This window comes from Gasterosteus aculeatus, chromosome 5, assembly GCF_964276395.1.
Source record: "Gasterosteus aculeatus chromosome 5, fGasAcu3.hap1.1, whole genome shotgun sequence".
In the NCBI taxonomy this organism is placed as follows: domain Eukaryota; kingdom Metazoa; phylum Chordata; class Actinopteri; order Perciformes; family Gasterosteidae; genus Gasterosteus; species Gasterosteus aculeatus.
Genome location: NC_135692.1, coordinates 16052169 through 16064157, shown reverse-complemented (window position 1 = coordinate 16064157; position 11989 = coordinate 16052169). Strand labels below are relative to the sequence as shown.

Sequence of the window (11989 nt, the reverse complement as noted above, 5' to 3'; positions counted from 1 at the left end):
TCAGTTCCAGGAGAGCAATAAGAGGGAAAATAGCTTGTAATTAAAATCCCAGGGTGCTGTGAATGGGCGAATGGCAAAGCAGGTCTCTGGGGTGATTATTGTTATTAACTTGAGTGATCTGACATCGCTGGTAATTGTGAGCAGCTTCCCTTGTTAGAGAGAGTGAATGCATGATTTAGTTTCATCTGAGGGGTGGGCTTCATTCGGCAATGATGTGTACACACACACACACACACACACACACACACAAATCTGGAGGGATTCAAAGAGGGAATATAGTTGGGCGGGCAGAAATACACACACAGTGAGATTGGAACAAACGCTGGATTTAAGGGACGGCCCTCGCAAAATATGTGGAAAATGTTTCCGTTCTGGTTTCAGGTCTGTTTTATTAGTGAAACTTGTGGGGATCTTCGCTTGGGTCCAGGTGAGCTCATGCCTGAGCAGCAGTGGAACCTCACAGAGAGGCTCCCATGCGACGGAGCATCAGCACACAGTCCGGCCCAGAGGTCGGCCAGGGTTCAGCTGCACACAGCTGTCCGGGATGCCTTTCTCCCTGCATTTCATCCCAGTTTACAGCGAGATGGAGAGAGTGAGTGATCCTAATGCAGCCGAGGCTCAGCCCGGCCCGGACTGAGCGTTGGACAGCTGCAAGTCTTCCCAAATGCATGCATTTCAGTTCCCGACCTCCACCTCAACCCACATCGCAGCACCCAAGAGACAAGCACCGACACCGCTCTGTTGACTGTTGCAGGCGGTGGTGGAGGAGGGGGGTGGAGAAGGGCTGCAGAGGCCCGGGCACCGGCTGCTCTATTTAGGGTGCTGTGATGTTGTGCCACGCAGGGATCACATTCGAGTTCAACAGTTCACCACCACCTCGATGGCGACTTACACTTGTTAATGTTCAGAGATGACATACATGGACACGTCTCACACGCGTTTGTCTTCGGCACAAATGTTTCCCCTGACAACCACAGTCGAGGGCCACACACGCTGAGGGAGATCGTATGCGCCGTGATGAGATTTCATTGATATCAAAAGCTTAATGCTGCTTTTGTCAAACCAGCACAGTGTGAGACGATGAGAGATGCTGTAGACAACTGGTGTTGGTTTCAGGGAAATGGGTTTTGTTTGAAAATGTTTAAATAATGTATGAGAAATACGTGCTGTGTTTTTAAAAGTTTTTTTTTATAATAAATTAGTCATGTGTCAAACACAAACAAACAAAAAATGTGAAGAAGGGGTTTTATTCAGTTCCAAAGGTAGTTTCATAATAAATCATGCATTACATTAATATAACATTTTGAAATTAGGAATATATATATAATTTACATTGATTAATATTCTATTTATTTTTTAATTTATTTTCAGAGGAATTCAATTATATATAATTGAATTCCTCTGAAAATAAATGCATAGTGTTGTAGTTCCCATAACCTCATTCCTTTACTGGATTAATCACCAGTGCTGGTGTTTTGTAGGCCATATGTGCTCATAAAAACAATATTAACGGAGTACAAACTCCAGCCAATCATTGTAAACGAATATTTGCCAAAAGACTTGTTTTTACAACACAAATCCGTTTTTTTTAATTGCACAATATTGTGGATGTATTATTACAAAATGTATGTAATAATCAAATAGTCAATAACTCTATATGCAGAGTTGCATTGGATAAAAGTGCATCATTTGTTCACAAAATATGTCTTATTACAATATATTCATAAGGCAAGATCCATGACAGCATCGAGAGAACTTTGACACTTGATGGTTTAAGGTCATACTTCTAAATTCATACGTGAATATGTTATAATTTGTCACTATTGCAATGACGCGTTGCTGCAATAGTTACACAGAGAAACACCTCCAGGCTGCAGAGCGCGCGGTACGTGAAGCACCGTGGGGATTTACTCTGGTCCGTGTGCAGAATATCGACGTTCAGTTAAAAACTCGTTCTTTTGTGATCTTTTCTGGGTAAAAGGGGTGAGTCACATGACGTTCACACCTGGAATCGAGTTGAGTTCGCAACCTTTTCCCGCTGACTGCAAAGGGACGAGTCGCAGCCGTCCACAACATTTCTTTCCACCCTGCTGCGCGCGCCTGCGGCAACAGAGCCGGTTCGCCCCCGCACGCCAACGTGTGTGTGTGTGTGTGTGTGTGTGTGTGTGTGTGTGTGTGTGTGTGTGTGTGTGTGTGTGTGTGTGTGTATGCGTGCGCGCTGAATTCTCGTTATTCGGTATCTGGCAGCATGAAAGTAATAAAACCGACTCCAACACGCCCAGAACGCGTTGCACGCAGCTCATCAGCTGGCGGCCACAAGGAGAAACATCAGCAAAACCATCAGCAACGTTTATGACGACTGAATGCGTTTCTTGTTTGTGCAAGTCTGTGCTTTGTGGTTATTATTATTATTATCAAAATGGATCTAAAGCATTGTAGACCAAAAATGGTCTAACGTGTTAAACCTCCCTGCGTTTTGCATATTTAATCACTTGTTAAGCATCTTTAAAAAAAGGACATTTTGACCACCGCCTGTTTATAAAAGGGCTCGACACACACAGCGTCCAAATAACAACTTTATTCAATTGACAAGAAGGCAACACGTGGACTACTTACATGAATATAACAATGGTTTTGGAAGCACCACGGGGCAGTCGTTCCATTTCAAACAAAAACCATCATAGTGGTTCTGCATATAAACACATATTTACAGACTTCGACATTTTGTACAAATCCATATAAATATGACCTGAGTTTTTTTTCTTTTTTTTTTTGGACAAGCTACAAACCCGCACGCCTGTATTTGAACCCAGCATGGATGAACCGCGCAGTTGCTAATATTCGGTTTGTGGTTTTAGCTACTTGTTTAAAAAAAAAACGTTGCATATTCGTATACAAAAGGAGTGAAAGAAATACGACAGAAGCGATAAATAATTTAAAAAAAAAACACGCCAGATGTCCGTTAAATAGACTGCCACGAGTGATCAGAAATCCCCCAGTTGCTTTGAGAAAATAAAGCCCCAGACGTGAAGCGGTTTGGATCCTCCAACAGGCGCGAGTCCCGGTTCGTCAACCGCCGCTCGTCAGAGTCATTGTGGACAGAAAACAGTCCGCGGAGTCTAATAAACAGCCCCCGCGCTTTGCTGCGGGACCGGGTGGTGCACGGTGGTGCCCGGGTGCTGTAGGTGTGATCCCTGCTGGTACCAGTGGTTGTTATAATCCTCCAGGTATGGCGGCGACGAGCTGTGCGTCGGCGGCGGGCCCTGCGGCCTGCTGACGGCGGTGTTCTGCGGGGTGCTGTTGTCCCACGCTGCGGGGGAGGGCGGGGAATTGCAGGCCATGGAGTCGCTGGCGTTGGGGCTGTGCTCCAGGGGAACCTCGCCGTTCTTGTACAGCTTCTTGAACTTTGACCTCCGGTTCTGGAACCAGATCTTGACCTGGTGAGAAGAAGAAACAAAAAAAAAGAGTGTGAACATGGAAATGAACAACGCGCTCACCTTTTAAAATAAATATTTTCCTGGTGTGCAAACGTAAATGTTACCTAAATATAGCCTGTGCTGGTTTAACTGGTTTTATTGAGAAAGTGAAAGCCGAGGCGCACATGAATCGAGTGCCGTGCGTAATTGGATGATTAACCACGGTTGGATAATTACAGAGTAAATCGTTTGGCGTGTTTTGGAGGAGCCGTGACTCACACGGCCGCACGCGTATCGACGGATGAGAAGATAGCGGCGGTTCGCACCCGGTCGGGCGGCTCACCTGCGTCTGGGTGAGGCCCAGCTGGGCCGCCAGCTCGGCCCTCTCGGGGAGCGCGAGGTACTGCGCCTTCTGGAAGCGCCGCTGCAGAGCGGCCAGCTGGTAGCTGGAGTAGATCGTCCGCGGCTTGCGGATCTTTTTCGGTTTTCCGTTCACCATGCGGACCTCGGGCTCCGGCTCTTCTTTCACTGCGACGGACAACGACGTGTTTTTGGTGAAACGGGCGTCAAGGGCATCTTTTAAAATCCACTAATTGCGAAACATTATCATGGGACATATCAAATAGAAACGACGACGATAATCTGGGTAAAACATATTTAAAACGTCCTGTTTCAAATGACTCGTGTGATCATTTGAATGTTAAAAGTCTAACTTCAAAAGGCAGGAATCACAAAACCAAATCAGACGAAAGGTGTCGTTTTAGGCATCCTGGTGACATGCTGATATTAATGGAGGGTTTATTACAAACTCAAATGAAACCTTCATTGTTCATTTACCTCCAACAGCCAGACAGGCCGTTAAACACAAGCTGGTACAAATATAATATAATATATAAATGATTTCTCTATGTGTACAAACACAAAACAGCATCCAACCCCACAGACAACATAAGAGCAGTGAAATGAAGAAAGAAACTGGGAATTCCGGGACACAAAGAAGACAACCAGCGGGTGCGGGGGGGGGGGGCATTATTCACACATTGGAATGAAACAACGAAACGTCATTTGAACATGTACCTGAGCTCGGGGGGGAGGCCTGCGGGTGGTCTCTGCCGTAGTGGCCGAACTGCCTGTAGCTGTTCGGGTACGAGTACTCGGACTTGGTCGCGTACGCCCCGGCGGCCCCCATCCCGTTCAGGTTGAACTGGTGGTGGTGGTGGTGGGGGTACGAGTTCACGGGCTGCCCGTACGCCTGCGCCGGGTAGTACTCGTGGTGGCTCGGGCCCGTCTGCCCGCTGTAGTAGCCCATGTCCGTCACCGAGGACTCGGGGAGCGTGGGAGAGTCCTTGGAGTTCGGGTGGCAGCTCATAGATCCCGGTAGGTCGGTCAGAATGGTCGCGATCTTCTTCTCGTACGCGTGTCCGGCGCTCATGTCGAAGCACCCCTCCAGAGTGAAGGAAGCCCACCGGGGGGAGAGAGGAGGGAGGGAGGGAGGTGAGGGAGGGGGTGGGGTCCTTGTTTTTATCTGGTCGTTGCCGCTTCTGGGAAGCGCGTAAAGAAGAAGAAGAAAAAAGGGAGCTGGCGTGCGCGCGATGGCTGAGATGTTCTACAGAGCTCTCATAGTCCGCGCGAGGTCTCCGGCTGCAGTCACTTGGTTTGTGGCATCGCTCAGCTTCAGTGCCACAGAGTTATAGAGAGCTGGACTGAAAGCTGCCTCCCCATTGGCTAAACCGCCCCCCCCCCGTCCCCACTCCCTCCCTCCCTCCCCCTCCTACGCTCGAGGCGAAGTTGTGGTGAAAGGCCAGGCTTCAGCCAAGAGCGCGCGTTGGCACGCAAACCTCAAGCGCTGCTCCCCCTCCTCTTCTGCCCGCTTTGCGTTGACCCGTCCGCGGGCCGCGCGGTGCCGGGTGTCGAGAGACCCACCCGTGGGTCCAGGTACGAGTCACGCCGCGTAGTGGCACCGAGGTACCGCGACGCAGTCAGCCGCCGCGAGTCTGGAGACTAACGCCGCCGCCGCCGCGGCGTCTCCTTTAACGCTTTATGCAACGTTGTCTTAGGAGCGCGCGGAGATCACACCTGATTCCAGCGCACTGAAAGAGACGCCCCGACGCCGCATTGTCATTCAAAGGAGACCTGCACGTGAAAGAGACACGGGGGCAGTTAAAAGACTGATGGTTCCCCCCCCCCCCCGAGGGGTAAATTCCTCCACGGCGCGTTGGGTGCGAAACAAACGGTCAGAAAGTGCAACAATGAAACGAGGCCGTCGCGTCACCTGTAAACTGCTTTGCAATAAACCTTTTTTTTTTGTAATATTTTCCCGAAGAACTTTTTAAAAATAGTGACACGGGACAGTTTGTAATCCGCTGCCTGTTGTCCCGCAGCTGGTCGGTGTAACGTGCGGCGGGCAGCGCCCCCTGCTGTCCGCACTCCCGACGTATGTTATCGGCCTGCAAACTAGAAGAAACGCAGCTTCACACTGAGGATTATTTAAGTGTGTTTTTTTAATGTTCTAACTATGTCTCCCGTTGTTGAAAAATGAGCATTTGAAGTGAGCACAGGGTCACGTGTTTACACGAACGTAGTGTCGCGTTTCCTTTCCCGCTCCTCTGGTGTGATAAACTGCCGCCCTCCTTCGGTCATTTTCTGCAGCACACGCGTCACAATTTAAACGTTCAATTCACCCACGTTTCAATCAGGTCTGAAAACAGCCCACGTACTTACAGCGGGGTCTTTATCTGTGACTGTCAGCGGGTTTTCAGAGCCTCAATCAGTAAATACGACCATCAAAAGAAACAAATATAAGCTTAGCTTTTAACTGAAGATTATTGATATGATTGAAAATCTATTAATCTTTTCAAAACAGGAAGAACCTAAAGTAAAATATATGACTCTAGAGGCATTAGGAAGCAGAGGACGTCTCATACACACGTTTCCAAATAGAAACGTGTTCATCATGAATGTAGAGAGTTGCTGCATGTAGTGCCACACATTATCCACTAGGTGGGGCCTTCTTCTTAGACTTAGGGAATCCACCTGGAAAATGAATCATTTTATGCAACTAAGGAAAAATGCTGTTTCCAACACCAGGGGGCAGAGTGTCACAACCTCACACAACAAACAGTAATGAAATAACTCGATCACGGTTCTGTTCCATTTCTCATCATGTGTCGAGTTGATTTCATTCTGGGAACCTTCAGGAGGTTATGAACTATGCAGAATCTGTAGGTAATACTGACGTTCCAGCAGTGTGTCTATATGAGATTTCTGCCTGTGCACCTGCAAAAAGCATGTTGCAGGTGCAAAGACTAGACCCCTTATCTGCAAACTTATCGTTTGTTATTGACCCACAAATGCAAAGCCAGACACCAAACAGACACCTGAATGCTCATAGACATAGTAGACTGAAGTCTGATGGAGTTCATCCTCCTGAAGGTGTAAACGTGGTTAAAAGTCTTTCTTTTTCTCTCTCAGAATAATGTAATTTGTCTTTGGGTGGAAATCGACCTTGCACACGATCAGTGAACAATACTCGTCTCTGTGATTCGCCCAATCAAACCCTCACAACACAGTAACGCGGGACAGCTTTCAGAGGCGTGTTTCGCAGCGTTCTGGTGCTCCGTGCTGAAGTGGAACAGCTGGCTTAATTCCAGCGCAGGACAAAAGGCCGGACCTTTGCCCGGAGAAACCGCGGCAATTACTGGCTAACTAGGGTTTGGTCTGATTGCTTTGGAGGAGCGAACCTTCTACACTGTACTTTGTGAACAAAGCTATTTTCCCCTCAGAGAAACTCAATTTCCTTTCATTTTAATCTTCCTGTGAGTGCGATTAAAGGAGCACCTGCCAAAAACAAGCCGCGGTAATGGCGGTGGCCCTCAGACGTGACGTAAAGGGGCGTACTGGTCTTTTTCTCAAGACCTTCGCGGCATGTCTGTGGCTATCCAACCCCCCCCGAGGACAAGATGTACCTCTCCCCGTATCTCTACTTGCGGCTCTCTTGTTTTTACAGACAGTAGCCGGCTTCAGCATTCCAGATAGAATTGATTCTCCCTCAGACTCTGAGCTCTTTCATGAAGGCCTTGAGCCAAACATCGTGTTCCTGAAAGCAAGAGAGATACGCGACTTGTTTTTATATTTATAGAAATACAGACGGGCCGGAAAGATGATTGTTGTGGGCTTAAACCAATAAGAACAAGGAGAAGAACATCTTTCTGTGCTGTACGAACCGAGCTGCACTGTAACACTGAGGTCTTTATTTAACCTCCTACGCACAACGGCTCAAAGGGCTCCCCTTCAGTGCAGTAATGTGCACATAATCCCACAATCATACACCTCCACTGCAGAGGATGTTTAGACTTGAGTTACCAAGGGGGACGCTGACGCCACAGAAACCAACTCCGCCTGTTGCTTCTTACGCCCCCACAACCACCAACTCAATTTCGTCTCCATTTGCAAACTTCAAGGCGGCCGCCTGCAGATAATGAAGCGCCACCGGCTGATCTGATTGAGCGGTCGGCTCTCTCGGGGAGGGAGTCGGGGGCGTGAGTGGGACAACTGGGTGTCTATTAACCGCAAACTCTCTCTCTCTCGTGCTCCCCCGTCTCTCCCTGATCCCTCCTCCCTCCGTCATGATTAGAGATAAAAAGAGAAAATCGCAGCGAGTCAAAGCCATTAAGCCATCCGTACACCTGCGTGTCCAGACAGGGAAACTCAACGGGTGCTTTCGACATTCTTTCCTCCAGATGTTTCCAGATATCTGAGTCCACAATCTTCAAACTCAAGCACTGATTTGGCATTGAGACCGCCGCGGTCCTTGGCTTCCACCGATGAAACAGCTCAGCGCTCCCATCACCCTGAAATAAAAATACTCCATCTGGGGATCCAACGGATCGTTCCAGGCTCCCAGTGGTGCTGTAAGTGAGCTCAGCCACGTGGAATCGAGGCCACGCTGTTCTCGGTCTGCTTCCCCACCAGAGCGGTGCAGTTCACTGGAGGAGCCCAGGTAAGCCCCGGCTAATGTGTCCCCAGGGGCCCACAGCTGCCGAAGGAGTCCAAAAGCTAATAGACGACACATGTGACCAGATGTTAAAGGGCATGCCCTTCGCCCCCGAACCCGCACACGTGCACGCAAAACCGCCTTCCGAAGCTGAACGCGCCCCTGCAGGGCTGCTTCCTGCTGCTGTCAACGGGGGCGTGACGGCGCTCGTCTCTCTGTAGTCACGCTCAGCCGCTGACACGCTTCCTTCACCCCTTCTCTTTGCTACGTGTACAGAATGAGTTTTTTATTCTCTGGTTTAGTTTTAGCTGGCGTCGTTGTCCTCTCAGCTAAACCGGCTAACCGTAGCCCGGATATTTCAAACAGGCCTTGAGATGTGAGTACACACTTTAACCACCACAGTCTGGAGTTTATTTCATGCAGAGATATAAACAAACCGCCTCCTGGGCTCAGACGCCGGGGCTCAGACCTGCAGAACACTCCATGTCAATCAGCTTTTGGTACAGCGCGCCGGGCTAATTGAGCGGCCCGGTCCAACTCGGCCACTTTACAGCCGGCTGGACAAGGAAGGACGGCCCAACAAATACGCCAACGGCGAGATGTCCTCATCGAAAGTCTTGTACATCGTCGCTCTGTACGTCTTCCGTCGTGTTTCCTTTTCCTCCCACGGAGCACATGCTCCCCTCCTACGAGCCCCCCCCCCCCCCCCTCCATCGCCTCAAGGCGCTTCACAGAGGCATTCGCACAAGTGCCCCCCGTCCGGGCAACCCCCCGGCCTCATCGTCCTCCGGCTCGGCTTTGCCAGGAGAGGACGAGTGAGCGCGGCCTGTGGAAGCAGCTGCTCGGGGAGCGATCAAAGGAATGAGGGAGGCTCCTTTGATCGCTGCCTCTTTGTCCGCCGAGGCCCCTGCTCGCCGAGTTGGGAGGCACCAAAGTAGCTTTATACTTGTAACTCTTGGCGTTTTAAAGTCCCGCACTGCACCACAAACACCCAACACTGCTTCCCAATGAAACTTGTTTGCACATTTTAGTCTCGCACGGCCACAAGTCCCCCGCCGTCCCGGTTCGTGTTGACCCTTCACCGCTGGGTTACGGTCTCTTTTGGCGCTCATCGCCGCCGAGTGAATATGTAGCCTGGGATACAGCGACTCGTCCCTTGAGTCTGCTGCGTTTAGATGCCTTCTCCCAGGAAGCTCCACCCTGATCCGAGTATGTTTGCTTTGGCTCAGACTGAAAGACACAAAGGACTCGTTGAAGCTGCTCCCATCTGTCCGTCGATTATCTCGACTTAATCTGCAGGAAGGAGGAACATCAGTTTTCAGTTGCAGTTTGCTTTTTACGAGCGCAAAATGATTCACTGTGGGTGTTTCTGGAGAATAAACTGTACGAAAAGTGGAACAGTGTAAGAATCTACTTTAATATACTAAAGTTGAGTTTGCCGGCTGAAGACGTTAATTGTGATCTTCATTGCGTTTTAAATGCATGGACCTCTTTGGATGAAATCTCATCAAAGTCATTTCTTAAGTTTATGGTAAAGCTGAATTATTAAAAATGAAAATTCAAACATTCTCAACCACATCCAGAGACACATACGATGGTCCACCGTTCAGCAGAACAAATGTCCTCACGTGACTTTGACTGGGAAGGAAAAACACAGTCTCGTGTGAGACATGAAGCTGGTGATCTGGTGGGCTTGTTAACACGGCGTAGAAAGCGCGGCGTGCCTGAGCACGGCACATTTGGGAGTTCCCACCCGGCCCCCGCTCCCTTTCCGCCTCAGCTTACACACAAACCTCACCAGGGTTTCTCATCTTACGGACTCGGGAGGCCCTTAAATCAACCCGGTTGTTGAGTCAATCTTCAGCCGTTCTGACCATGAGGAAGTTCCTCCATGAATATTAGGCCCCAGGGGGCGAGTGCCCTCCTTCCTCCCTCCTCCTCACCTCCTCTACAGGTTCTGCACTGGATCTGGAGTCTCTGAAGTCTGCAGCTGTGTGCTGGACGATAATTCCCGGCCCGGGACTCGCTGGGCCACATCTGAACTTCCTTCGGGGTATAAGAGGAGATCGTGGAGTCGCTTGACTAATTAAAAGAAAACACTTTTCTTGCGTTGAGTTCAGATGTGACAACAGTTCGCCGCGTGTTGAGAGCGCATGAAACGCCATTTGCAAGCGAGCAGTTAAAACATGAAGCTTAATCAAATAAAACACACATGCAAATCACAGGCACCTTTGACCTCTGCGTCATCGGGGACAATAGTCGTCTCAGGTGCTCCACTTGAACGCTACGCCCCCCTCCCCCCCCACTGTGCGAGGCCCCGGGCCCCCAGACGGGCCTCTGTGTGTTTTGTCTCCGCCAGTGTCCTCTGCTAATGAATGGACCTTTAATGATCTGAGAGGGCCGTTCAATTGAGTGGAAAATGTGCTGGTCCACTTGTAGTGGGAGACAAAGGCCTCAACCCGCCCAGCGGAGAGAGGAGGACTTTAAGCCGCAAACACACACACACACACACACACACACACACACGCACGTCATGCAGCTTCTCACACATGTACTGCTTGTGACATCCGAGACGCTTTTAACATCCAACATCAAATCTGAACCGTCTGTCAACTCGAGCACATTCACCACAAATACAGGAAGCTGAAGAGCGACACACGCGTGTTCAACAAAACCCCTTCCTCTTTGGTTCAAACATACATTTGCGGCATAAATAAAAAAAATAGCACCACGTGGCTTCCGGGGAGTCCGCGGCAAACAGCCGACGACAGAGGAGACGTCCTCGGCGTTTATAGGAGGTCCGGTGGCGTTTGAGTCCGTGCGCTGTGCCGACAGGAAGGAGGCTTCGTGCATCGTAAATCATAGCGACTCGCGTTACCGCGGGAGGGAGGACGAGCCGCGTGGGAGCGAGCTCGCTTCGCGTTTGCCGCTCAGATTTACTGCCGTTGCCCTGCAGATTGTGTCATTATTCAATGATCTGTCCAGCAGATTACATTAGGCCTGGTCACAGCCCCATGCATCAGCTTTACTGCCCCATACATTCACCTATTATCCAGGGTGAGGAATAGCGGGGCTGTTAATAATTGGATTAAGTGAATATAGATAGGAATATAATTACCCAATTTGTCAAAGTGGCAAAGTAGACTTTCAGAGACAATTGTGAGCCCGTGTTTCCCATCAGCTCGAGTTATTTCATGTGCAGAGAAAAGACCGGTTGTGTAAAACCAGAATGAAGCGTCGCCACGTGGGGTGTTTTCTGAAAGGACTGGTACTGTTTCCTGGTAAACACTGCAGACCGGTGATGGTGTCGTGTCATGTTCTGAGTTAATGTGTCCTGTGGTGGTGGTGTGTGTGGGGGGGAGGGGGTCTTAACAAAGGTGAAGCCCCTTTGAGCAGCAGCCAATAAGGTAAAAGCTAATCACTCACCCTCTTCCACGAGGAGGAGTTTATAAACTGGAGGAATACTGAATCATTTCAGGCTTTTCTGTGCTGCAAATTGCTTCTCTATCTTGGGAATGAGAGCCCAAGGTCATCGGGCCTCTGAGGTCATCGGGCCTCCCCCCTCACGCGCTTCTTTCTT

At 49.6% G+C, this 11989-nt stretch overlaps 1 protein-coding gene and 1 long non-coding RNA gene across 2 annotated transcripts; both read right to left on the bottom strand.

Annotated features, from left to right (window-relative positions):
• Nucleotides 1-2563: 2563 nt before the first annotated feature.
• On the bottom strand, nucleotides 2564-5471 carry dlx3b (distal-less homeobox 3b). Its single transcript, XM_040177516.2, has 3 exons — nucleotides 4494-5471; nucleotides 3760-3944; nucleotides 2564-3437 (listed from the first exon to the last, which is right to left on the bottom strand). Exons 1-3 carry the CDS (start codon nucleotides 4846-4848, stop codon nucleotides 3120-3122), a joined length of 858 nt encoding a protein of 285 aa, XP_040033450.2. The 5' UTR covers nucleotides 4849-5471; the 3' UTR covers nucleotides 2564-3119.
• Nucleotides 5472-9337: 3866 nt separating this feature from the next.
• LOC144407940 (uncharacterized) lies at nucleotides 9338-10474 on the bottom strand. The gene is made up of 2 exons (XR_013467652.1): nucleotides 10353-10474; nucleotides 9338-9702 (listed from the first exon to the last, which is right to left on the bottom strand). It is a non-coding gene; the product is annotated as an uncharacterized LOC144407940 (long non-coding RNA).
• Between the last annotated feature and the right edge of the window lie 1515 nt (nucleotides 10475-11989).